The sequence below is a fragment of the Phyllopteryx taeniolatus genome, chromosome 1 (genome assembly GCF_024500385.1).
Source record: "Phyllopteryx taeniolatus isolate TA_2022b chromosome 1, UOR_Ptae_1.2, whole genome shotgun sequence".
Classification (NCBI taxonomy): domain Eukaryota; kingdom Metazoa; phylum Chordata; class Actinopteri; order Syngnathiformes; family Syngnathidae; genus Phyllopteryx; species Phyllopteryx taeniolatus.
The window spans coordinates 6,638,232-6,664,258 of record NC_084502.1 but is presented as its reverse complement, the minus strand read 5'-3'; the positions used below and the strand labels follow the sequence as shown (position 1 = coordinate 6,664,258).

Genomic DNA, 26,027 nt, shown 5'->3' with positions numbered 1-26,027 from the left:
TAGGTGATCCCACAACTCATCGCTCGAATTGACACCCCTCGTCCTCTGGTGGGTCGCCTCATCCATCAGCTGCTAACAGACATTGGGCGGTATCATCCACAAGTAAGTCTGCGCTACAACTACTCAATGTCCCCCCACCCTTTTTTTTTAAACTCCAATCTTTAAAGCAATAACTAGTGATACAATATGAATCAATCGTTTCCAGGCATTGATCTACCCACTAACTGTGGCCTCGAAGTCGACCACCACCGCTCGCCACAATGCTGCAAACAAAATCCTGAAGAACATGTGTGAACACTGCAACACTCTGGTTCAGCAAGCCATCATGGTCTGAACGTCATTGTCATTATTCCCTAACTATGCTTTCAAAAATGATAACATCATCTTTTATATTGAAATATTTTATTAATACTGCTACACATGGCGACTGTATATTTAGTGCTTTGGGTCTTACTTTGTTTTATCCTTTTTTTGTCCAGGTTAGTGAGGAGCTGATCCGAGTTGCCATCTTGTGGCACGAGATGTGGCACGAGGGCCTCGAGGAGGCTTCACGTCTGTACTTTGGGGAGCGCAACGTGAAGGGCATGTTTGCTGTGCTGGAACCTTTACACGCCATGATGGAGAGAGGGCCGCAGACCCTGAAAGAGACCTCTTTTAATCAGGTGTGTGTCTGGCAGATTAAATCTCTCCTCTTCATTGTAACACCAGAAGGTACACCTAGTTCGTACCTTACAACAAAAAAGATATAAAACTAAATAATTCTAATCTAAGGGTATTCATCTTTTATTCATGCTAAAGGCTTATGGCAGAGATCTGATGGAGGCTCAGGATTGGTGCAGGAAGTACATGCGCTCTGGAAATGTGAAGGACTTGACCCAGGCCTGGGACCTTTACTATCATGTGTTCAGACGCATCTCCAAACAACTGCCGCAGGTGAGCAAAACTGTAGTAATACAAATCTTGTGAGAACAAGCTTACTTCCTCAGCTAGCGTGTATGCTACTCATGCATGAAAAGGTACAGTACCAAATGCCATGCATCCCTCGGCTGTGCTGATAAATGTGCAGAAAAACAGAAAACCTCCTTAACAGTGATTTGTGTGACCTTCCTATTCTTTGCTGAATAGATTATACTGTGTCACACTGCTATGATCTCACACTATTTATTTGGATGACAGCTGTTACCATTCCACCTACGCACTCACGAGCCAGATCAGGAGCTGCCATTCCAATCTGTACCATGGTCGATTGAACTCTACAGTTTGGTGGAAACCTATCATTATATTTGAGTACAACGTGACAAAGAAGGAACAAAATAAATTCCTTACATCATATGCTAGTTGAGTTGAAGAGCGCTGGCATATGGCATGCCTCAGTTTCCTCACGTTTAAAGAATGACAGCAATTTTGACAGGGACACGTCACTTGACTTCACAGTTTCACCGTGATTTGATGCAGCACTTGGGGGGAATGGTGGTGGGGGGGGGGGGGCATTCTCCCTGCTGTGACATTATGGAATACTCAGCGACATAATAACATGCTGAGAATGCTGCAAATATATGCCCACTGGGTATACGGAAATAAACCCTCTTTGTGGTACCTCCAAGCTGCAAACACAGGTCGATGCAGCAATGAAATTACCTTACATCAGCATCCACAACTGCAGCAAGCCTTTAAATAACCTACATATGCATAAATAAGCACAGCGATGTGGTGCCATTTAAGACCGAGCCGAATTAGTGGATGCAGAAAGACATCAGGTATTTATTGTGGTGAAAGTTTCCAACTGTTGTGGGGGCAACATGATTAGTAACGTATACTCGAGGTATTGCTGACAGACGCAGTTTTGTCCCTGCATCTTTTTGTTCCCTTTGACACAAAAATTAGCTTCCAAGTCCTGCATCATCAGCCCATCTCATTAACTGTTCTCATCACAATTCCATGCAGCTAACTTCTCTGGAGCTGCAGTATGTTTCTCCAAAATTGCTGATGTGCCGCGACCTGGAACTGGCCGTCCCGGGCACCTACGACCCCAACCAGCCCATCATTCGCATCCAGTCCATCGCGCCCTCCCTGCAGGTCATCACATCCAAGCAGCGCCCACGCAAACTCACCATTATGGGTGAGGATTAGTTGCCGTTTGATATAGTCTGGAAGCGCTTAACTCATTAGGTCAGGAAAACAGGCTTGTGATTCTTTGACTTTGACTTTGACACTTAATAAATTTGAACCAGTACTCTTGTCAAAACATGGTCAAACCACAAAAAAACACACACACAGAGTAGAAGAGAGTAGTGTAAGTGGAACATCTAGTTGAACTACAATTAGTCATTTGAAAATTCTCTGGGCATCCGCAAACCGTCTAAAGTTTGTAATTTGAATCGCTGACTTGTATAAAACTGAACAAAACCTCTGCGTATCTTGCGAGACCTCAGCTCACTTGAACTCAGCAAAGGAATAAGGTTATATGTGTTTTCTTTGGCTTTTTTTGTGTGTGGTATTTTTATTATGCCACCACAGAAGGGCCAGAGTAATGCCATTACAGGAAAAATGTGATGATGAACATAGACTCGAGACTGAAAATTATTCCACTACTGATTGATAACCCCCCCCCTCCCCCCAAAAAAAGGTTTGTAATTGCCTATACGTGCCACAAGAAGGCGGCAAAGCAAAACTGTTATTGCTTCGGCCTGAGCACAAAAGCAGCAAACAGGCGAGTTTTTCAGCAAATAACGGAGAATAGGTTCCTCCCAAAAATTCAACAAATAGGTGAATGACAAACCGTCACTATGTTTACGCTTGTATTACAGTTATTTTACTTACTTTTACTTAAAACACTTGCCCGTACAGTTAATTGTTTTAAGATGGCGATAGTTTAACCATGGAATTTCTATTTCCATTGTTTCCTACAGCAAAAATAAATAAAATCAAATGAAATTGGAGGTAGCGTTCAACCAGAAATGTGGAACACATGGTGTTCGACCCGAGCAGTTCCTTGACGTAGTGATGAAGATTTGTCTTCACACGCAAACCAGGACTTCTCCCTAACACCAATCTTTGACACGAATTTGAAGCCATAAATAAACGACAATGAGACCATCCCATGTGTGGTATGAAATACAAGGCTGAAAGGCGTTTAAAAATGCCACGCCACTGTAAAGTCACCTTGTCTCGAAGCCAAATCACGCTGCTATTAATCACAAATGGTTCACTTTACCTCCCACTTTCCACCGGGCTGTGTCGTACCTTGTTCCTATGTTTCGCCATCAGTGATACACAACATGGGCTGTAAAAGATGAAAGGCAATAAATCAACTGACCTCTGGAGCAAGACATCAGATTAAGACCTGTCACCCACTACCGGGCTCCCGAGATTTACTGTCGGGGCTCTCTTACGATGGGAAACGCGTTGCTTTGCCTGGAAAATCTCGAGGAGCAAACGAGAAATAGATTCGTTTAATATTTGTGTGCAAATTATACTATTGGTGAGACCACAATAATGCAGTCGCAACTCTTTCGAACGGCACGACCCTTAAGATGATCACAGTGATCCCGAATAGGCCTTTACTAATATGCACTAGATGGACAGACGTATGGGGACACCTTACCATTATTCCTATAGGATGTGAACATGTATAGATTGTTGATGAATGATTCTGTATTCATACAGCACTACTGCTTCCTCACGGGTAGAACATGTCTATGTTGTGTTTGTGGCTCCCCCTGCAGGCAGCAACGGCCACGAGTTCATGTTCTTGTTGAAGGGCCACGAGGACCTCAGGCAGGACGAGAGAGTCATGCAGCTATTTGGTCTGGTCAACACACTGCTGGCAAACGACCCCGCATCGTTGCGCAAGAACCTCAGGTATATCCACTGCTATGTACGCATGCACAATAGCGTCTTCATTGGAAACTCTTGACTGCCTTGATTAATAAAGGTCTTCCTCCGTGCATTACACCCGTTAGCATCCAGCGCTACGCAGTGATCCCCTTGTCTACAAACTCGGGCCTGATTGGCTGGGTTCCTCACTGTGACACCCTGCATGCCCTCATTAGAGACTACAGAGAAAAGAAAAAGATACTACTGAACATTGAACATCGCATCATGCTAAGGGTATGTAGCCACTGCCTCCAGTCTTTCCTCAAAACTGTTAGCAAAGGAGTAAGTCAAATATGTTAGAATGGGTTTTAAGTTTACTGACTTTGGTGTTTTTGCCCCCCCCCCCCCCGTTGAGTTTTATCAGTGAGATATTCATGAATCTTTATGGAAAATTTCAAGCATATTAGGATTTACAGTATGTAATCCAGCTCTGCCTTGACAGAGGTCTTCACTGAGTGCAATTTTAGTTTCTTACATTTTCAAATCAAAAAGCCAGTTTTATTTAAAAAAAAAAAAAAAAAAAAAAAAACTTCTTTAAACTCCACTTCTTCTGAATTGTTCCACATTTGGCATCATTTCGTGTGAGTTTTAAGTATGGAATAGAATGGTATCTTAAACACACTTGACAACAAGCAATATCGATAGCTTCGAAAAGTGCCTTTAAAGGGAGTCGAGGACAAATGATCCAAAGTGGAAGGTCATATCTGCGCATCCATCACCCTATGGGGGTTCTTTGTAATTATGAAAGAATTTGATTGCTTTTTCTTCTTAGAGTCCACTTCGGAAAATGAGACAGGGAAACCTTACTAACTCACCATATCAACTCCACGCACCAACTCGTGATTCATCACTCCGTTATGTAATGTATGCAGAGGTTCCCATTGTAACAAATGACACACTTATTGAGAGTTGTCTTCAAGTGCCCGTGTAGACTGTGCCCATAACCTCCCAAGAGCATGATGCCTATTGAAAAATATGTTGTTTTTTCATCCCACCGCAAAAACCTTCTGAAGCAAAGTGGCATCACTGATGTATTGAACTACGGAGTCTGTATTTAGATTTGTTTGCCTCAGTTGCCCTGAACTCCTACACACTGGTCCTTTAATTCAAGGAGCCACATTGAGGTGGAAACACAGTTCAAATGACTGAGATTCATTTTAATCCCTTTATTTTTATACAAAGCATACTTATGATTAATTAAGCAAACACATGGCCTTCACTTTTTCTGCCATCTGTGGTTGTAAAATGAGTTTTCAAATACGACATCAACTGTTACACATTACATTTCAAATAGTCATTAAAACACAGGATGCTATTTACACTCATTTGTTCTCTGATGAACACCAATTCGCCTTAAAGGAAGATGCATTGAGGCTCCTTAATTGCCGCATGCTAATTAAACGTGCACGCCTCAGACATGCCCGATTAAACAACATATACTAAGCAAAGCCACAGCTGCAATATACAGTACGATTGTGTCGAGGTAATTTAGAAAAGGAATTGAACGCTGTCTTGCAACAGTGCAATGTCCCAATCATTCTCACATTTAACTAACAAAAATAGTCAATGACAACAAAGCAGCATCTACTGAAGTTTCAACCAATGAATGAAGCGTCAAAATGAGTATGCCTTGATATGTCTGTTTGATTGGTGAAATGGCAAGATATGTATAAATGTATTGCATTCTTAAGACTGCGTGTAGTTTATTTTTGTAGTAGCATATTTATCTTTTTGGCTGTAAACACCGCCACAATAGATTTTGAAATGAAATGTGCTTCAACTGCAGACTTTCATGTTCAATTTGAGGGTATTTGCATCCAAATCAGGTCAACGGTGTAGGAATTACAACTGTTTGTATACATGCCTCCCACTTTGGACGGGACAAATTAACAATCATAAATCCAACTTCTTTTTGACTTTTTAATACTCGGTTGCAAATACTTTCCAGTCTATTGCAGTTTCAAGTCTGGAATGCATAGACATCACCAGATGCGGTCATTTATCCCCGGTGATGCCCATCACCAATTTGCGAAAGGCACATCGGTGTTCATTTTACCAAGACCGTGTTTGCCCATTTGCTTTTTCCATGTCAAGTCAAGTTTATTTGTATAGCCTCTCATCACCAAAGAGTCCCAAAAGGCTTCACAGGCCCACCACGGTTCACAAAGCTCAACAACATTCCGTGGTCTAAACGCCCGATATGGGCAAGGGAAAAACTCCTGGGTTATGTTGACCTATCTTGCCATTGAATTTCCTTCTCAGTATGATAATATTCTTAACATATATTGTTCTTATCATATATTTCTTGCTTTGTTTCTTAATAACATCTTATTATTATTTCACCTGATTGAGTCCATCCATAGTTTGGCAGCTACGAGTATCTGGGACGCTTTACTGACTTCTTACGTTGTGCGGATATTCCAGGCTTCTGTCTGTGCGATGCGTTGAGTTGTGAGAAAGGGAGTCAGCTGGACGTCCTTTCGGCTTGGGTTGTCCAGCGTCCCGTTTGTCTGAGGAGAGCCTGCTTCCAAACCTTGCGGTATATTTTTCATGAGCGTTTCTGGAATCATCATATTAACATCGAGCTGATGACTCATCAACCCTCGCTTCACCAGAACCCCGTTGGCCAGCATCTTTCCAGGTAGATGCAGGCTGGCCTTCCTGTCTACCGTAGCGGCCCAGGTGGCAAAAGCACCCACCATACCTCGCCCTGCCTGGCAATCCCATTTTTTTACCCGTTTCCGCCTCGTCAAAAAGAATCTATATGGCTTAGTGCTCAGGGATCACAGTATTAAAGGTGTTTATAAGGTTTTTATCTGATATATATGTATTTTTTTCCCCCTGCAGTAAGCCTTTTAATATGTTGGACTGGATTCTGTTCACTCTAATAGTGCTGCTTAACAGGAGGCCTTGCTCACCGAATATCATGGCTGAGCATCTTAAATGTTAATGCAACAGGCTACTTTTCTTCCAGATGGCGCCAGACTATGACCACCTGACATTGATGGAGAAAGTGGAGGTGTTTGAGCACGCTGTCAACAACACGGCCGGAGATGACCTGGCGAAGCTCTTGTGGCTCAAGAGCCCCAGTTCGGAGGTGAAATACTTTACTTCTTTCTTCATTTGCAGCACTAGCAAGGACAAGGATCTTTTTAGCATCCGTTCTCACAGTTCATTGGTTAAGGGGTAAAATGTCAAGGACACTTGACAAAAAACAACTGTCTAAAATCAGAAAACATACAATAAAAGAGCAACTATTATTGTAGGATGAGGAAAGTGTCACTGAGGGAACTTTTGCTCACTTCATTAGGTACCCCTGCAATTTTGAATACAGTTTATCTTATTGGAATGTGCAGCGATTATTTGTTAAACATAATACCCTTTTTTTTCTTAATTTGGGATCTTGTGTAGACATTTTGTAAGCCAGGCATTATTTCTACTGCAGGTGTGGTTTGACAGGAGGACGAACTATACTCGCTCTCTGGCTGTGATGTCAATGGTCGGCTACATCCTGGGACTGGGTGACAGGTCGACTCATCAACGATCGGAAAGTTACCATGCCGTGACACTTGTTTATAGGGAGATTATGCTTATATTCTTCACAGGCATCCTTCTAACTTGATGTTGGATCGGTTAAGTGGAAAGATCCTCCATATTGACTTTGGAGATTGTTTTGAGGTAAGAGGAAATTATTTATGCAACACACACCCATCATACGATTATTTGGCCCAATATTAACCAGGATTACATGATTGCTCAGGTTGCCATGACGAGAGAAAAGTTCCCTGAAAAGATCCCCTTCAGACTGACGAGGATGCTGACCAATGCCATGGAGGTAACTGGCACCACATCTTCCTCATCATTAACATCACTGTTTAGCTATTTGTCGTAACTATTGGACTTAACCAGAATCTTGTCTGATCATCACAGTCCCTCTGTATCGAAGCAATTTCGCAATAGTATTTTCCCATGAATAGTTTCTATTTTGACTCCCTTTGCCATTGATTTATCCAGGAAGGAAACTGCGATTGTTGGCACCAGTAAATGTGTGTATTTGACTGTGTGCAAGGTGACAGGCTTGGATGGCAACTACCGCATCACGTGCCACACGGTGATGGAAGTGCTGAGGGAGCACAGAGACAGCGTCATGGCTGTGCTGGAGGCCTTCGTCTATGACCCGCTGCTCAACTGGAGACTCATGGACAGTAAGGACATGTGGTGTTCTGTGTTCCTGTTAAGAAAAGACAATCAGCAATTACTCCTGGAAACAAAAATTCCATTAAAGTGGCCATTTTAGGATTTTCTTTAACAGAAGGCGACTGAGAATTTTGCATATCACTGGTGTTGTGCATCAAAGAGAGCAAAATTGGGTAATCATTTGTAAAAATGACAGACTCATGTAGGGACTGACCAATAGTATCAATTCGTGAAAGAAAATATGACATTGACCGAATTTGGACATAAGAGGTTCCGGCCCGCCATACAATATGTACATCTATATGCATCTGTGGTGTAGCGTGCCATGCCAGTGCAGTACAGTAATCCGCCGTCGTTTGCGCCAGTTGAATACGCAGCGGTGTGTCACATGCACCGGCAGTGAATTGTTCTGTGCACTCCATTTTTGTGGTCTTAGGAACTGAATTTCATTCCCCTGTACTGTACCGCAAAGCTCAGCGTTTACGGCTCTTCAGAAGAATCATATTCTATAAAAAGAATAGCTGGACTTCTTCGTATCGTATGCTGCATTATGGTGTTAAATTTGCAAGTCAAAATACGTGTGTGCTAAATAGATATCTGCAATTGACCATCTGAACCATTCTACAGTATAGTGGAGGATTACCGTACTCGACGTTGAGTCAAATATTTGCACCTAAAGCGCGATCTGCCACTCCAGTATTTAGCCTACACACACAAGGTAAATGTCAGTCTGAAATCAAGGGAGGGAAGCGGCCAACACTGTCAAGGCGCCCGTTGCAACTCTCCAAAAAAAACAAAAAAAATCAGCAGTCTTTCTTTGCACCTCCCAGTCATGTTACCAGTCGTAGCTGTAGGGTACCTAATCTCTTTTCACACAAATAAATGTCAAAATTGATAAGTAACCAAACTCCAGAAGACAAATATCATTGTTCGACACGGATCACAAATTGCAAAGTGCTGTCAGTTAGGAGGGAGAATTGCATAGTAGGACAGCATGTGCGGATTTGTTGTGTTGCCGCTGCAGTCTGGCTCAGTGTGACCGGTTTCTCTGCCTGTGAAAATGGCACATTATTACTTTATGAAATAATGTTTCGCAACTGCCTGGCTGGACAAAGGAACAGTAGTATGTAGGTGGTTTAACAGGAGGCCAGCAGGCACTGTCATGACACACAGTGTAAAATATGAATTTCTACTTTTCCTTCCATTTTCAAGATCATATCAGGCAACAGAACAGATGATGTTGCTGTATTGGACAAAAATAAGAAAAGAAATATCAAATAAAATAAGTGATAAGTTAAGTTATGATTGGTCATTCACATTCGCTTTGATGTATATCCTTAAACATCTGGTTTACTGTGAATTAGGCTTTTTGTTTAAACATTAAAAATCAAGGAGACACCAGGCTTAGCCCTTTATTTTAAAGAAAACTACCTTAAGAGTTTTAAAAGGTAATGTGTCAATGTGAAAATCTGGCTTTGTTTTTGCTATTTTATTGAAAAACTGTTTCTGCAAATATGGATGAAAGTACCGCTCACGGTAACTATATGGAGTATAAAAATGACTTTGTTTTACAGAATCAAACTGTTTTGCACATTAACTTGTCTAGAATCAAAAGTAGAATTCACTGCGCTTTTTTTTTTGAGAGAGAGAGAGAGAAACAAAACAAGTCGTTGTCATCTTTAACAAACTTGACCTCTCTCTGGCCCCCAGCTAACACAAAAGGCAACAAGCGCTCGCGCACCCGGACGGACTCGTACACAGCGGGTCAGTCTGTGGGTGAGTCATCAGTGTTGCTTGATGTTGTACAAAGATGTCTTTGCCCCTCTTGACAGTGCTCTCTCCTCTTACACAGAAGCCCTTGAGGGAATAGAAATGGGTGAGACCACGCACAAGAAACCAGGGACCACAGTGCCTGAATCCATTCACTCTTTCAGTGAGTTATTATATTTTCACACGTTATTCGTTATGCTCGCGCTCGTTTTCTCTGCGAACAAGCCAACTTCTACCTACTGATTTGTCCCAATTTAGTACACTGTGATATCCTTCCAAGAGTTTGAGCTTTGAATTTTTAAGTTTCTCATCAACAACCGTGTGTGTGTTTCAGTCGGAGATGGCTTGGTGCAACCTGAAGCCCTCAACAAGAAAGCCATTCAAATTATCAACAGAGTGCGAGATAAACTTACAGGTAAGGTCTGCAGCCTTCAACCAGCAGTGTAGTTTCTTCTTGACACAATGCCACATCTTCACAGAGAAATTATTGTAAATGTTGACTGTAACTCGTGCAAAAAAAATAATAATTCCATGATACAGTTTTCATCTCTAAAGAGTTGATATTGTTACTGGTGGCAGTAAGGTTCATCAAGGCCATCAGACAAAGATAGGTACCGTAATTTTATGTGTATAACGTGCATTTTTTTTTCCCCCCCTAAAATGTCAAAAATCAAAGGTGCGCATAATACGACTTTCCCATTTTATAAATGTATGCTGCCATCTAGAGGTTATGAAAAAGCGGTACACGTTCATTTCAATGTGCCACCGCCGTCTAGAGGTTATGAGAAAGGTCTACACTTTCATTCTAATATGCTAGCGTCACCTCGAGGCTACGAAAAAGGTTTAGCCGACACTTTCATTCCAATATGACAGGGGTACATATAACTGCATAGTATGTACAGTTGTGCTCTTAAGTTTACATATGGCAGAATTTGGGAAATATTGTTTTTTTAAATACGACTGATGACTGAACAACAACCATCATTAATTTCTTTATGATTATGTTTTGTATGATGATAATGCTTTTTCTGAAATGCTTGAGAGTTTAATTTGAAGCCCATTAAAATAAAACTAAATGTGTTTCGCCTGGCCCTTCATGTTTTCTTGAAAGAATTGGTCCCATCTTACAAATTTTAATCAAACATATGAGCACAACTGTGTGTTTTGTCATTTACTCAATAAAAGTAGGGCTGTGAATTTCAAAATAAGAGCAAGTAAATACAAACAAAGTATTACGTGTTCAAATGAAGTGCTTAACATCAAAATAATTATATGAAAAAATACAAAATACAGATAATACTTCATGTTTTGCCCCTCCTTGGGCTGTCACCTTATCGTGGTGGAGGGGTTTGTGTGTCCCAATGATCCTAGGAGCTAAGTTGTCTGGGGCTTTATGCCCCTGGCAGGGTTACCCATAGCAAACAGGTCCTAGGTGAGGGACCAGACAAAGCGCAGCTCCAAAAACCTCTATGAAGATGAAAAATTCAGGAAGACGTTTTCTCTTCCTGACTGGGGTCTCGTGAACAAGACCCCAGTCTTGAGTTATTATATTTTCACAAGACCCCAGCCTTGTTCACGAGTGAGGGAAGAATGGAACGAGAGATCGAGAGATCGACAGGCGGATCCGTGCAGCGTCTGCAGTGATGAGGACTTTGTATCGGTCCGCTGTGGTAAAGAAGGAGCTAAGCCGAAAGGCGAAGCTCTCCATTTTTTTTTTTTCCCAATTGTCAAAGTTTGGATGGGTGCCAAAATAACATCCACTTTAGGTACCAATCACAATCATAAGAATTGGCCAACAGAAAATCCTTATTTCTGTGTGACAATAGAAACAGGAACAAGTCAACAACAGGATCCTTTTCTCTCAAAGCTTATCTTGTTTAAATCGTCATAGGTCAAGAAGAAAGAACACCAATGCTGGATTATCTACACGGCCTTTATTTACAGCGTGTACTTCTGTACTTACCTGTACTTCCTTGTGGAATTCGTTGATGGCTCATTCTCACACTGTTCAGACATAGCTGGCACAGCTGTACCATCTCACCTATACACCCGTGCTGGAAAAAGAAGCCAAATTAGGGTCTATTTTTCCAAGGTTTTTTTGTTTTTACTATTCACATCTACTTGTGAGTGATAGCCCATATCCGATGTCAACGTGCTTCTATTTATTATTTCTCCGAAACGCAAGGAAACAACTACACACTCAAATGGAAGCTTCAACATTGGGCAGCTCAAACATGAAAGTAAAGAAACATTCGAAACTGACTGCATATGACCTGTTTGCTTGTCTGATATATGATTCATATCAGATTTTTATCCTTATCTGATCAAATAAAATCTGCTTTATTTAATGTCATGCATTTGTGTCTCCTCGTGATGCATATCACTGTGTCACAATCAGAATTTGTTCACTGGAGCCTTGTAGTGTAGATGCACCCTAAGCGTGGCAGTGCTAAAGTGCTGTGTACCGTCAGTGTTGAGAAAGAAACACGCTCGTAAGTGACTATTGTGTCACCCATCTAACTTGGTCGCATTTCATACTGTACACACACGCATTGAGGGTTCAACCTTTCCTCCTGGACACTTGAACTGTGGAGGAAGTGAGGCTCAAACTGTCACTGTTCATGTACTTGGCCTCGGGCAAGGCCACTGTAGATCTACGTGGTCCATGTACTCTCTGTGTCAATCCAAATGAACATCATTATACTTTAAACCTGTGAAGCATTTTGATGAGGCTTTGTTCCCTCCAGGTCGAGACTTCTCTCATGACGAGACACTGGATGTGCCAACACAAGTCGAGCTGCTGATAAAGCAGGCCACGTCCCATGAAAACCTGTGCCAGTGTTACATTGGATGGTCAGTACCACTGGTTGTTTGTCCACCTGCAGACACAGAGCAACAGAAGTACAATTAGCAGCATTGTTGACATTATTGGCCATAGTCAATCAATCATAATAATAAAATGATTGTAGAGTGTGTCTATGTTAAAAAAAATCAAATCAAATCACTTGGCAAATTTTAATAATTCATCGTGTCAATCTATATAAACTGTAAAAAGCACTTTAGCATGGCTTGTTCATAATTTTATTTTTCTCTCTCTTTAGGTGTCCCTTTTGGTGAAGAACCATTTTGGAAGCCTTTGTTACACTCTGCATTCTTTCTTAATGTTAAATCATGAAGACACTTTCTCACAAACTCGATTCACAGATTTATTCCCTGGATGAAAATGTACAGTCGTACCGCAAAGCTTGACCACAGCTCCTTCCTAATTTCTACATTAGAAGTCATTTGTATTGTTTATTGATGATTGATTATGTAATATTCTAGTGTCTCGAGATAATGAATTTGAGCTTTCCATTTGCTGTAAACTATAATCATCAAAATTATACATATATATTTAAAAGAATTATGAAATATTTCAGTCTGAGTGTGTGTAGTGCATCTCTACAATGTGAGTTTCACTTTCTGAAATGAACTCCAACTAAATTAAGCTTTTGACACGATTCTAATTGCTTGAGATGCACCTGGTTGTCATTCTAACAACTTTTGTTCGAATGACAACCAGTGGGCTGGATGTCGCTGGTGCCTTTCCACTTCCTGTTTGGCTCGTCTCCACTTCCGCCTCGTCCCATTGCATTATGACATGCTGAATTTGTCAATGCACTTGACAATGAAATGTAGCAGTGAGACACATGACAACAAAAAACACAAACACCCCCACATCTCCAGCTTTGCCGAACATTATTAGTACATTATTTTCAAAAGCGCTGTTCGCTAACGCTAATCTTTGCCAACTCTGCAGCTCCTTTTATCTTAGACGCCGTAGTGCTTCGGCCACTGCTTTAAAGTGCTTCTTTGGCTCTGGAACCTCACCCAGCCTAGCTGCCCAGTCATTGGCTGAGAAACTGTGTTGGGGTGGTTATTATGTAAATCTGCCCCACTTCTACATTACAATGGCGGAGTGCAGAACGGCTCGCTCAAGTTTTACATGGTTGTTTGATTTCACACTAAATATGTGGGCAAGCACTCCAGAGATCCGACTACAGTAGAAGTTCAAAAGGACATTAAGATGTACATTTTCCATTTGTATTTCATAGGTGACATTTAACAGGTAGACCACTTTTTTTTTTAAAAACACAATTAGCATATGGCAGCTAGCCATGTTGATCATACTCCAAATTTTTTTTTACACAGTGCAGCTTTTGCTGTTTGAGTCCCCCCCAACCACCACCCACAACCAAGCCCCCCATCCCTCCTTTGTGGAGCATTGTAATATTTTTCGGTGATGCGTTTTTGGGAAAAGCGACTTCCAAGCTCTGTTTTTACCTAATTATCCTAATTTCAGTCGACTGCCCTGTGCGCCCACAGCAACAACAAAACCCCATGCTAAGAGCTTTCTACTATGGCCATGTCGGCACAATTTGACTTTGCACGCTGGATGCTTCTTAGACACCCGGCTCTCTGGTAATGTCGTACTGTATTACTGTGACGTTTCAGTAACATGGTAAGCCTTTTACTAACTTAAACTCAACGTGTAATCCATGACATGGTATGAATGAAGTTTGAAATCATGATGACACACTGTACAGGCATTGTGTGCCATTAAAGGTGCACAGCCACACTTTGTCCTTGTGTTCATTTGGTTGTCGTTTGCTCAGAATGAAGAAAATGAAGGCTCGCACATTTTAGCGTCAGGCAGATTTACTGACTATCCTTCCTCTTGTTTTTCTTTTATTGCCCACAGAGGGCACTCTGACTCCTAATAAGATCATCCTCCTTCCATCTTTTCTGTCAATATAGGATGCGGTTATCAGGTCACACATAAAAGAAGAAATGTTCTCTGAAAAGCTTAGCAGTCAGACTTTGAATTTGTTGTTGAACAATTTGGCTCCGTAATGACATCAGATATGTTGTTCTAACAGCGGTGACGCAGTGGTTTACCCTCATCGCAAAGCCAAATTGCTGGTGTTTTATATGTGCTCATTGTTATTCCCTCTCCAGCGCTCACATTGTCCTTTGAAGGTTAATTACTTATAGATAGTTAAGGATTACAGATCAACAAAAAGCAGTCCATTGATCTCTTCCCTCACCTCTGCAATGTCACACTCTTTACACATTGGGACAGAGCCCTGGTGATTATCTGTTCTCATCGATCCATTCCGTCTCTGTTTCCTCTGTTCCTCTGTTTCTTCCTTTCACTCGTATCTCACTCTTCCCCCTGCTGCTCCCAAAACCTCATTAGCGAAAATGTGTCTTTTCATATGCCGAGCGCCGCCATTTCTGTTGTTATTTCTCACTCGTCTAATTTGCTTGTTTTGTCAGCACCCGCCACCGAGCCTGTAGAGGGGCAGGTGAGTCAATAGCTCATGTTAAATGGGCTCCATTGATTGAGGGAGGGATTTTGCTGTTTACCAACTGTGTATATGGACTGGGGTGACAACAAAACAGTGCTGGTTTCTGCGGGAAGTAAGTCGATGGTGACAAATAATACTCTCTGTGGCACTGTGTTGGTCAGTGATGTAAAGTGATGACCGCAGCTTGGGATTGACCAGTTTCCACCTTTTCCAAAACATTAAGAACAAGTCAGCAAGACTTTTCAGGCGTTAATAATATAGTGGTGCCTTGAGATGCGAGTGACCCAACTTGCGAGTTTTTCCAGATGCAAGCTGTCGTTGGGGACAATTTTTTTGCTTTGCCTTGTGAGCAAAACTTTGAGATAGATACAAGCGCTGTATGGTGGCACTGAACTCAACTCACTTCACAACAAGCAGTAGTTTAGCAGATAGTAAAGAATTCTAGCAAAACAAAACAAAAAAAAAGTGGCTTCAAGCTGTCCAATGTCACTGAAGTTTACTGTCATACGAAACATCAAACAAAGTGAATTACACATTTTCTATTTAAAACAACCAGGCAACATTTTCCACTAGCTTAATGATAACACACAGTGCAAAACACCAGAGACGGCCTAACAAATGGCATTGATAGTTGCGGTGTTATAACCCATCAGGATAAGCAATGACTATTTGAAAACAAGCGGTGCAACAACACATATTGACAGACAGTATAACAATATTCACAGGCATTTTCCTTATCTTCAATGAAAAACTTAATACAGAAGCTGACTGGTTGACTTAGTAGTTATGAAACTATTCTTCTTTTGTGTCTGCGTGACTTTATTTTACTGCCCCCCGGTGGCCAAGACACACACACAAGAAGGAGCCGCAATAAATTCATCATGACTTAATGAATTAAATTGTTTATTTACATTGTACTTCATTGGTATTATTTTAAGAAAGTAAAATATAATAGTGCTATTTTTATTTTTCAAAAACTAACATTTTGTTGGGTTTTTCAGATGAATGGCATCTCCATTCATATAAGTGGTGAAAGATGATTTGAGATACTAGTGTTTTGAATTACAGGTGCGGTCACAGAGTGAAATGTTTCTTCTAAGGGCCACATACAAAAAAAAACTGAAGGATGCAATGGCCTCTTTGAAATGACTTCCTTTTAATTTACCGCTCAAAACTAAGACGACAATATAGCTGCCAGAAGGCTAATGCTAACAACAAACGTTTGCTTTGATTTTCTTCTGCGCAACGATCTGTGCTGAAATTCCCGAAAATCCAGAGGCTCATAGTTTGGGAATAGTAACCAGAACTGTGGTTGAATTCCACGATCACTGTCATGACTGACCAAATTTCTTAGTCAGTTTAGTGTACATGTACTTTATTTGTCACACGTTTCTCAGGCATTCTAGAATACTGTCACTGTAGGGTCCTACCGCAGACAACGAATGAACTTAAAATAAAAACAGGGAATCCAACTAGTGAAGGGAAAGCACAATTCATTTTCACCTCAGGGATCACAGGCAAAATAAGACAAGAGTGCAGGCCTTTTTGTTTCAGCTTGAGGCCTGCACATCGGATTTAATTAAGATGTCATGAAAATGTATTGCTCTTCTAAAGAGGCATAAATCAGGTGTGAAAGTGTAGAGCTGCAAGAGAAAATAGCATTTAAATACTACTTTCAAAGTTGTTCACAAAAGCTGCGACAACAACACCCCAGACCACCTCACCCAAACATTCCCACCGCACATCTCTCGCGTCTAAGCAGAAAGACCGAATTCACCGCCGGCTGTGGCGTTGTTAAAGAGCACCATGCTTCAGCCAGCAGTCCAGCTGTCTTTGTTCATTGCGCTGGAAAGCCTGTATCGATGAAGCTGACAGCGGTTTTAGGCCACCGGAGAGCCGCTGTTCTCTAAGGATGCTTTTGCGCGCGCTTTGTTTCCCTGCCTGTTAGTATCCTTTGCAACATCTACATCAGAAAAGCTTTGATCAAATACTTGGACATCTGTTGAATTTCTGTGTTAGAATATAGGTACAAAACATTAGCTGCAATCCTGTGAGCCTGGGTGTAAATCAAGAGTAAGGAATAATATGCAGTACTGTCTACAGCACAGGTGTCAAACTCAAGGCCCAGGGGCCAAATCTGGCCCGCCAAGTCATTTCATGTGGCCCGCGAAAGCAAATCATGTGTCAACTTTCATGATTATTGCTCAAATTCAATAAATAGTAGCGTTGAGACATTGCAAGCATTAACTTTTTATGATAACTTGAACAATAGTTGAACAAACTATTATCCTTGACTTCTGATTTCAAAACTAGGTATCCATCAATTTCTTGTGTGTATGTAATAATGAGGTGGTGTTCCAGAATTGGCAAATTTTGACATGGGTTTACCGTAACCCCAAACCACCTCACTACTATCATGGCATCATCAGGTTATTATACCTTATATTGCTATCATACACCATTGCGCACCAACAATAACACAACGCTGCCCCAAGATCATGTTCAATCGCTAGAAATCAAATAAAGGTTTCTCACGTTGCCAGCAGTCCACATCAGTCTGCACTCATGCCGACCCCCTGACAAGATAAAAAGTCTTTAGTGCTTCACAAAAGCCAACAACTGTGGGTACGTCATCCTCCAAAACTCTTTCTCAAAGGTCTTAGAGCCATGAGTGATGCAACACATCAATCAATGTATCAAACTTTAAGCAGTTTAATAGGCAGAAATTAAGCTGCATGCACTTACCTTCATGGCTGACCAGTTCCTTCTCCACCGACGCATTACAGCGAACCATTTTTAACAAAACAACTCAAAGGTATCTGACTTAACTATTTAACACGGCCCTGCAGATTGAGGGAAGAGGCAGAGTTTTCCAACACTTTTCAGATAGATAGGCATTCAATAGAATTAATAGATTCGCTCGCAAGCTATTTTCAACATTTGAAATTGGTTAATAATGCGTAAAAATAACAGGACGATGCCGAGACAGACCAATAATGTCGATGTGTGAAAGAAATATTAAACTGACCATATTTGGTCACACAAGGTTTCAGCCTGACTGCAACGATGTGAAACTAATTAAAACTAAATTTTTTGAAATGGCCATAATACATAGTCCTAAAAAATAGTTATGAAACAAGTTTGTGCAAAGTGTTTCATTGGATATTAAAAACACTAATAATGACATAATAATTTCTATCTCGCAATTACGAGCCTTTAAATAGCTTTAAATAGTCAACTTTGGCTGCTAAACAGCTCAGGAAAAGGAGGCCTTGGGACCTGTTACAATTCTTAGCATTAGCACTGACACTACCACCATGAGAGCTTACCAGTTATGGGACATTGTGATTTTCTAGGAATGTTGTAGATGTGATCATTTAAAAATGTAAACACTTGCAGAAATGTATTTATTTATATACATATATATAGTGTTTCATGTTGATAAAATCATTGTTGATCATTATTGTGAGAAATAATTAACTCATCAATCAATTCCAATGAAGTTGTGACGTGTTAAAGATAAATACAAACAGAATACAATGATTTGTACACCTATATTTAATTCAATACACTACAAAGACAAGATATTTAATGTTCAAACTGATGAACTTGATTGTTTTTAGCAAATAATCATTAACTTTGACACGTTCAGAATGTGGTTTGGCATTGTCTTGAAACATGAATGTGGTTTGGCATTGTCTTGCTGAAATAAGCAGGGGCGTCCGTGAAAAAGACGTTGCTTGGATGGCAGCATAAGTTTCTCCAAAACCTGTATGTACCTTTCAGCATTAATGATGCCTTCACAGATGTGTGAGTTACCCATGCCATTGGCATAAACAAAGCCTCATACCATCACAGATGCTGGCTTTTGAACTTTACGTCCATAACAGTCCGGATGGTTCTTTGCCTCTTTGGCCCGGAGGACACGACGTCCACAATTTCCATAAACAATTTGAAATGTGGACTCGTCGGACCACAGCACACTTTTCCACTTTGCGTCAGTCCATCTTAGATGACCTCGGGCCCAGAGAAGCCGGCGGCGTTTCTGGGTGTTGTTGATAAATGGCTTTTGCTTTGCATAGTAGAGTTTCAAATTGCACTTACGGACGTAGCCCCGAACCGCATTTACTGACATTGGTTTTCTGAAGTGTTCCTGAGCTCATGTGATGATATCCTTTACACATTGATGTCGATTTTTGATGCTCGCCTAAGTGATCGAAGGTCACGAGCATTCATTGTTGGTTTTCAGCCTTGCCGCTGACATGTCGTGATTTCTCCAGATTCTCTGAACCTTTTGATGATATTATGGACCGTAGATGATGAAATCCCTCAATTCATTGCAATTGTACGTTGAGGAACATTGTCCTTAAACTGTTGGACTATTTTCTCCCGCACTTGTTCACAAAGAGGTGAACCTCGCGCCATATTTGCTTGTGAATGACTGAGCAATTCAGGGAAGCTCCTTTTCTACCCAATCATGGCACCCACCTGTTCCCAATGAGCCTGTTCACCTGTGGGATGTTCCAAACACGTGTTTGATGAGCATTCCTCAACTTTCTCCGTCTTTTTTGCCACCTGTCCGTCGGCACCATGCTACCCATAGTTGTAGCCTGCCTTAGCATTCTTATGCTCAGTTTGACTCAACAGGAAGCAGAGCACAAGAAACAAACCATGATTTAAGGTGTCTTGTGTGCAGCCATGCTGATGGAATTCAACCTTTTCTTCCATCATCACGTGTTAGCCCAGTGGACACCCTAAGTGGTGCTAGGTAGGTCGGTAAAGGTCTTCTTTAGCCAGGAGCCCTTGGAGCTTTTGAGTCATCCACATATTCACACTGGACTAATACTGTTTTTGCAGTGAGTGACTGAAAGTACTATTCCAAAGTTCCACCAAATGCTACCTTAACATTGTATCCGCCTCAGCTGATCCACTCCGCGGTTCTGTTTGGTTTTGAATTGTGTGTGACAGCTCAGGTGTGAGTCTGTTCTCAAGCATGCGTGTGGTTTAGAGCTTGTGCACTTTGACTAAGTGCTCTGAATAAAGATGAAGATTTTCAAAGCGTACCTGATGTCGTTGCAGGGACTCGCCGCATTGTCATTTGGAATGCATCGCACACTTATTGGATTGCAGAGATGTATTAAGCGACTCGACTCATTTTCCCACACAGGATAAGGAGCCAAAGAGTAGAAATTGGATCCGAAAACTCTGTGGCGATATTTCACTGTCTGAAGAGCCTTCACGGCTTAACCTTTTCATGACCAAAGCTGTTTAGCATCATGTGTTTCACGTAGCTTACCGGCTGGCATGGGACGAATTCCCACTCAATGCGCTCTTCACAATCACACTATGATTGATTAGAATGATGATTGGCAAGAAGTTCATTGTGTTGTCCATCTTTGCTCAGTCCTTTGGGAGCGGCCATTCATCAGATTTAAGAGCAAGTGGCACATGGGGCAAGAGTGAAACTTTTACATTTTGGTGAGTGATGATCTGGATATACTGTACGTAGGTGCAGAACAGAAATGTTAATCACCATTTGGAGTCACTATGGCATCAATTTTTCCGTCCTTCCGCTCCGAATTGAAATGGTATCACCCGACTATTTGTCTCTGAACGAGCAAGTAGCCTGCTAACAAACAATGACATAATTGAAAATCCTGATATCTCAGTAGCTACATGTCCTAGGACTATCCATCCATCCATTTTCTTTACCGCTTATCCTCACTAGTGTTGCGGGCATAGTGGAGCCTATCCCAGCTATCTTCGGGCGAGAGGCGGGGTACACCCTGAACTGGTCGCCAGCCAATCGCAGGGCACATATTAACAAATAACCATTCGCACTCACATTCACACCTACGGCCAATTTAGAGTCTTCAATCAACCTACCATGCATGTTTCTGGGATGTGGGAGGAAACCAGAGTACCCCAAAAAAAAAACACTCAGGCACGGGGAGAACATGCAAACTCCACACAGGCGGGGCCGGGATTTGAACCCCGGTCCTCAGAACTGTGAGGCGGATGTGCTAACCAGTCGGTCACCGTGCCGCCCTGTCCTAGAATTAGGCAAACAAAATTAAAGACACCTCATGTTCAATAATGAAAGTTATTTACAACATCATCAAATGGGTATGGAATTTCACAAAGCTTCACAAATGTTCAATGTACGCACCACCTGTGACACGACACACGTGAAGTCAGCGGTTTAGCACCTGCCAAACACAAAATGCCTTTTCATTGCTAATCGTTCTTCATCTGAAGGACAAAAAGAAGCAGTAAAACAAACTGTTAGTTTTTCATTTGAGCGGGAATTGACTGTTATTGGACAATGAAATGTCAAAGGTTTTGTAACACCCTGTAGATTATTACTTTGGAACAATCAAGCCGGGAGCCCATTGTTCGCAAGCCAGATTTTTAACCACCGTTGAGTCACATGACTGATAAAATGACTACAATAAGAGGCTTCATAGTTATTTCATTTCTGACTGTAACCCTTATTTTACTGAACCCAGGAGGGAGCTTCAATTTATACTGTGGGATGTCATGATGGCAAAGTGTCCACATCTGGATCGTCGGGCCATCTGTCACTTGAGGGCAACTAAAGGCCTCACTTCAGCAACCAGTCCTAATTTCCCTATAGTGGGTCTTGAGCTCGCAATGCTTCAGTCCTCAAGCCAAAAGCCTTATAGAGTGACCTAGTGACCTAATGCTTGCCTTGCTATCAGCGTTAGGTGGCAGTTATGGGGTCAACTTTATGAAAGCCGCTTGTTGGGGAAGCAGCACCGGGTAAAGTAGCACGTTGGCATCGTACAGCGGCTGAAATAAGAATTTAACACGTCACCATTTTGCTCACTAAATAGACTTCCAAAGGTGACCTGAAAATTGACCTGAAAAGTTCACCAGATGTTGGGAACAACCCAAGTAATTCATACATACAAAGAAAGGAGAACAAATAAAATCAGAAATGATATTGTGTGCAAAAATGTGAAATGACACAGGGAAAAAGTATTGAACACATGAAGGGTGGTGCAAAAAGGAAAGCCAAGACAACACCTAAAATGTATCAATAATCAAACAGCAATCCAGCCCTGTGTCAGTGCAAATGAATATCAGCTGTTTCAGTCCTAACTGATGGCCTACAAAAAGGTCTCGTTGCCAAGGTGTGAGTCGAGACACATCCCATGATGAGTAAGTGCGGAGAGCTGTCTCAAGACAATCGCAAACTAATTGTTGCAAAACATAACGAGGGCATTGGTTACAGGCGCATATCTAAGCTTCTGGATGTTCGAACCAGTGAGCACGGTTGGGGCCATAGTACGTAAGTGGAAAGCCAATCATACCACCATAAATTTGCATCAATCAGTTGCTCCTCGCAAGATTTCTGACAGACGAGTGCAAAGAATAATCAGTTGTCCAAGAACCAAGGAACACCTGTGGAGAGCTTCAAAAAGACCTAGAATTACCAGGTACTGTTGTCACAAGGAAAACCGTGAGTAATGCACTCTACCGCCATGGCCTGTATGCATGCTCATCACGCAAGACCCCATTGCTGGAAAAGAAAACAGGTCAAAGCTCATTTAAAATTTGATGAACATTTGGATAAGCCAGTTAAATACTGGGAGAATAAAATCTGGTCGGATGAGAGCAAAATTGAACTCTTTGGATGCCATACTGCACACCACGTTTGGAGGAGAAATGGCACTGCACATCACCCTGAAAACACCATACCAACAGTGAAGTTCGGAGGTGGGAACACGATGGTGTGGGGCTGCTTACCGGCAAATGGTACTGGTAAACGTCACAATATTGAAGGAGGAATGAAGTGGCAAATGTACCGAGACATTCTTGACAAAAATCCGGTGACATCTACGAGGATGATGAAAATGAAACCAGGGTGGACAATTTTATCAGGATAATGATCACCTGACTTGAATCCAATCGAACATATATGGAAAGAACTGAAACTCAAGGTCCATAAAAGAAGCCCACGGAACCTTCAGAATTCAAAGACTGCTAGTGTGGATGAATGCATCCAACTAGTTTCTCCATACAGGAGGCGTCTTGAAGCTCTCATTGCAAACCAAGGCTTTTGTACAAAGTATTAAATAAATACCAGTTGGCGTGTTTAATCATTTTTCCCTGTGTGATTTCACATGTTTCCGCACAACTTAATTTCTGAGCTTATTTGTAATACATTCTTTGTATGTATGGGTTACTTGGGTCGTTCCCAACATCTGGTGAAATGTTCAGGTTAATAGCACTTTTGGAAGTATATTTAGTGAGAAAAATGGTGAGGTGTTAAATACTTATTTCATCCGCTGTATGTGCAGTTGTAGTTTCAATGCAGTACTAAAGACGTATAGCATAATATTAAATGTACTTAGAACAGCATTTACCAAACTTTGTAACCCATGTCATTCTTAAACCAGAAAGTTGTCACAACCTCTCCCCTGCACGAACCCTTGATGAAGACAACCCTCATTTATAGCCATAAAGCATTGTTTAATCAAAACACATGAAAATTACAGTAATCCAAAAGTGCAACTGTGCCATTTTATTTTTAGGCACCAATTTTGAATAATTTTGCATAGAAATCAGCTCCCACAAACTAGGCACACTCATGCAGTTGTAAGAAAATGGATGTGAACCCTTTGGAATTACCTGGATTTCTGCATAAATTGGTCATAAAATGTGTTAAGATCTTTATTTAAGTCAACAATAGACAGTTTTCCTTAACTAATACCACGCAAATAATTGGTTCCTCTTTTTTATTAAACACAACACAACAATCTAGCTCAGCCTCCTTTGGGAGAAATAACTTCAACCAAACGTTTTCTGTAATTGCGGATCAGACCATTGGTCCATTCCAGTTTCATTTCAGCAATTTTCTTGGGATGTCTGGGCCAATCATGAAAGTGTTTTCTTCTGTTGAAGCCCAGTTGTTGATTTTCTTTCCTTTGGGTCATTGTCCTTTTGCACCCATCTTCTTTTAAACTTCAGTTAGCAGTCAGATGGTCTTGAGTTTTCCTACAGAATGTCTTGATAAATTCATTTTTCCATTGATGATAGCAAAGCGTTCAAGCCCTGCAGTAGCAAAGCAGCCCCAAACCCCACCAGTACCTTCCTCTTTGGTGTCCTCCAATTACATTCATTCTGGTTTAATATTTATTTGTCGTAGAATTGTCAACAGAGATGTTAGTATGTGCTAGAGATTTCTTCTGAAGGTTCTCTATTTGGAGACAATCTTTCTTAAAGTGGACTGATGAATATTAAAACTTTTTGTAAACTTTTCTGACCTTTTCCAGCTTCATGCCAGTTAATAATTTGTATTTTGACATTGGCTGGTCCTTACAAACCAGCATTAGTATGAATAATCAACTCTGTCCTCTTCTAAAATGTGCCATATTTGAGGCATGCTCTGCTTTTAGCTAGTCCGAGAACATTTTGAATGTTTGATATTCTGCCTGACACAGTGATGCAATTTCTGTGCATTATATATGTGAGCAAGAAGACTATGCACTCCACGAATGTCATCAGCCTCCATGGCATTGCTCACAAGCAAGATGGAAGCACGGATGTATGTAAACAAAAAAACAAACTAACAAAAAAGTGAACTATTAGGTTATAGCACAAACTAGTAGCCAAAGTGAATCACAAGCGATCACTTTGGATTCTGCTGACTCTACCGAACACTTAAGCGCCTTAAGCCCGATGCTTCAGGCTAAGTAAGTAAGGCTAAGTGATGCGGGCCTGTCTTCCAGTTGTCTCAGGTCGTCCATCGATGCCCAGATTTACGCACCGGGGGTGTATAGCTATTACATCTCCTGTTATTTGTCATAAAAAAAACAAAAACAAAAGCACTAAACCGTGACCAAGTCTGAGGCTGCGATAAAAAGCAGTAGGCTGTGAGATGGCGCCCGCGTGTCATCAATCAGACACAGTGGTGAAGCAGTTGGTGCCTCCGCTGGGTGCTGGAAATGGATTTTTCTGTTAAGTCTCGCCGATTAGGGTGTGAAAGAGGCAGCGAGGGTGAATGGGCTGAGGTTAAATTGGGGGAAGGTGCGACTGGGAGAAAACTTAGCAAACGCTGATGATTCCAAATAGCTTTGTAGCTTATAGACTGACCCATCTGTACATACAAATCGTCAACATCGTTTGGGCCAAATTCAAATGCATGTGGCAACTCCAATGTTGGGGCCTCAATCCACATTTTTGTATTTGTCGATATCATGAGTGGCCACATTTGATTTTTAAAACGTGACGATGGGCCAAGTCATTCGTAGATTATGGAGAAAAAGGAAAAGGTTCAAATGAAATTAAAATGTTTTGAAATGTAATTAAGTTAAATGTGTGTATATATAACACATTTTAATAATACAATAGTCTTTGTAATTTTTATGGATAGATTAACAATGATTAACTCAATTATTTAATCAAATAAATACAAACTTGAAAAAACGTGTCTTTTATTTTACTAAAATTGTTCTATTTAATTTACTATCAATCAATTAAGCAATCATTTGACATAAATGAATTCAAATAAATCCTTGTAAAATGGTATATATATAAATATATTCATTCTAATATTCTATTTTTATAATGAAGTTAACTATAATGAATTTTATTTAATTGAATAAATACAAAAATGTTGAATGCAATTTTAACATTTTAGTAATATTTTAACAAACCATTTAACCAATTATTTAATGAGAAAAATGAATACATACATTTGAATTAAACAATCTTGGGAAAAAGCAGCTAAATGAATGCAACAAATATTACAGAACTGTTGTTTTTAATTTAAAAATGTAAATGCTCAGTGGGCGGAGCGGGTAT

At 40.9% G+C, this 26,027-nt stretch overlaps 1 protein-coding gene across 3 annotated transcripts in view; it reads left to right on the top strand.

Moving 5' to 3' along the window:
* mtor (mechanistic target of rapamycin kinase) overlaps positions 1–14,461 on the top strand; it is an 86,257-nt gene extending 71,796 nt beyond the window's left edge. For 2 of the 3 annotated variants that reach the window (XM_061767263.1, XM_061767273.1), the window contains exons 42-58: positions 4–102; positions 206–328; positions 480–662; positions 799–933; positions 1,945–2,119; positions 3,726–3,861; positions 3,963–4,110; positions 6,851–6,973; positions 7,322–7,404; positions 7,482–7,554; positions 7,637–7,711; positions 7,946–8,081; positions 9,784–9,849; positions 9,926–10,006; positions 10,178–10,258; positions 12,591–12,696; positions 12,945–14,461. In XM_061767263.1, the coding sequence (XP_061623247.1) occupies positions 4–102; positions 206–328; positions 480–662; positions 799–933; positions 1,945–2,119; positions 3,726–3,861; positions 3,963–4,110; positions 6,851–6,973; positions 7,322–7,404; positions 7,482–7,554; positions 7,637–7,711; positions 7,946–8,081; positions 9,784–9,849; positions 9,926–10,006; positions 10,178–10,258; positions 12,591–12,696; positions 12,945–12,960 (1,839 nt within the window). In that variant the 3' untranslated portion in view covers positions 12,961–14,461. The remainder of the gene's footprint in view (positions 1–3; positions 103–205; positions 329–479; positions 663–798; positions 934–1,944; positions 2,120–3,725; positions 3,862–3,962; positions 4,111–6,850; positions 6,974–7,321; positions 7,405–7,481; positions 7,555–7,636; positions 7,712–7,945; positions 8,082–9,783; positions 9,850–9,925; positions 10,007–10,177; positions 10,259–12,590; positions 12,697–12,944) is intronic. The other variant, XM_061767282.1, reaches the window with a different exon arrangement.
* The last annotated feature ends 11,566 nt before the right edge of the window (positions 14,462–26,027 follow it).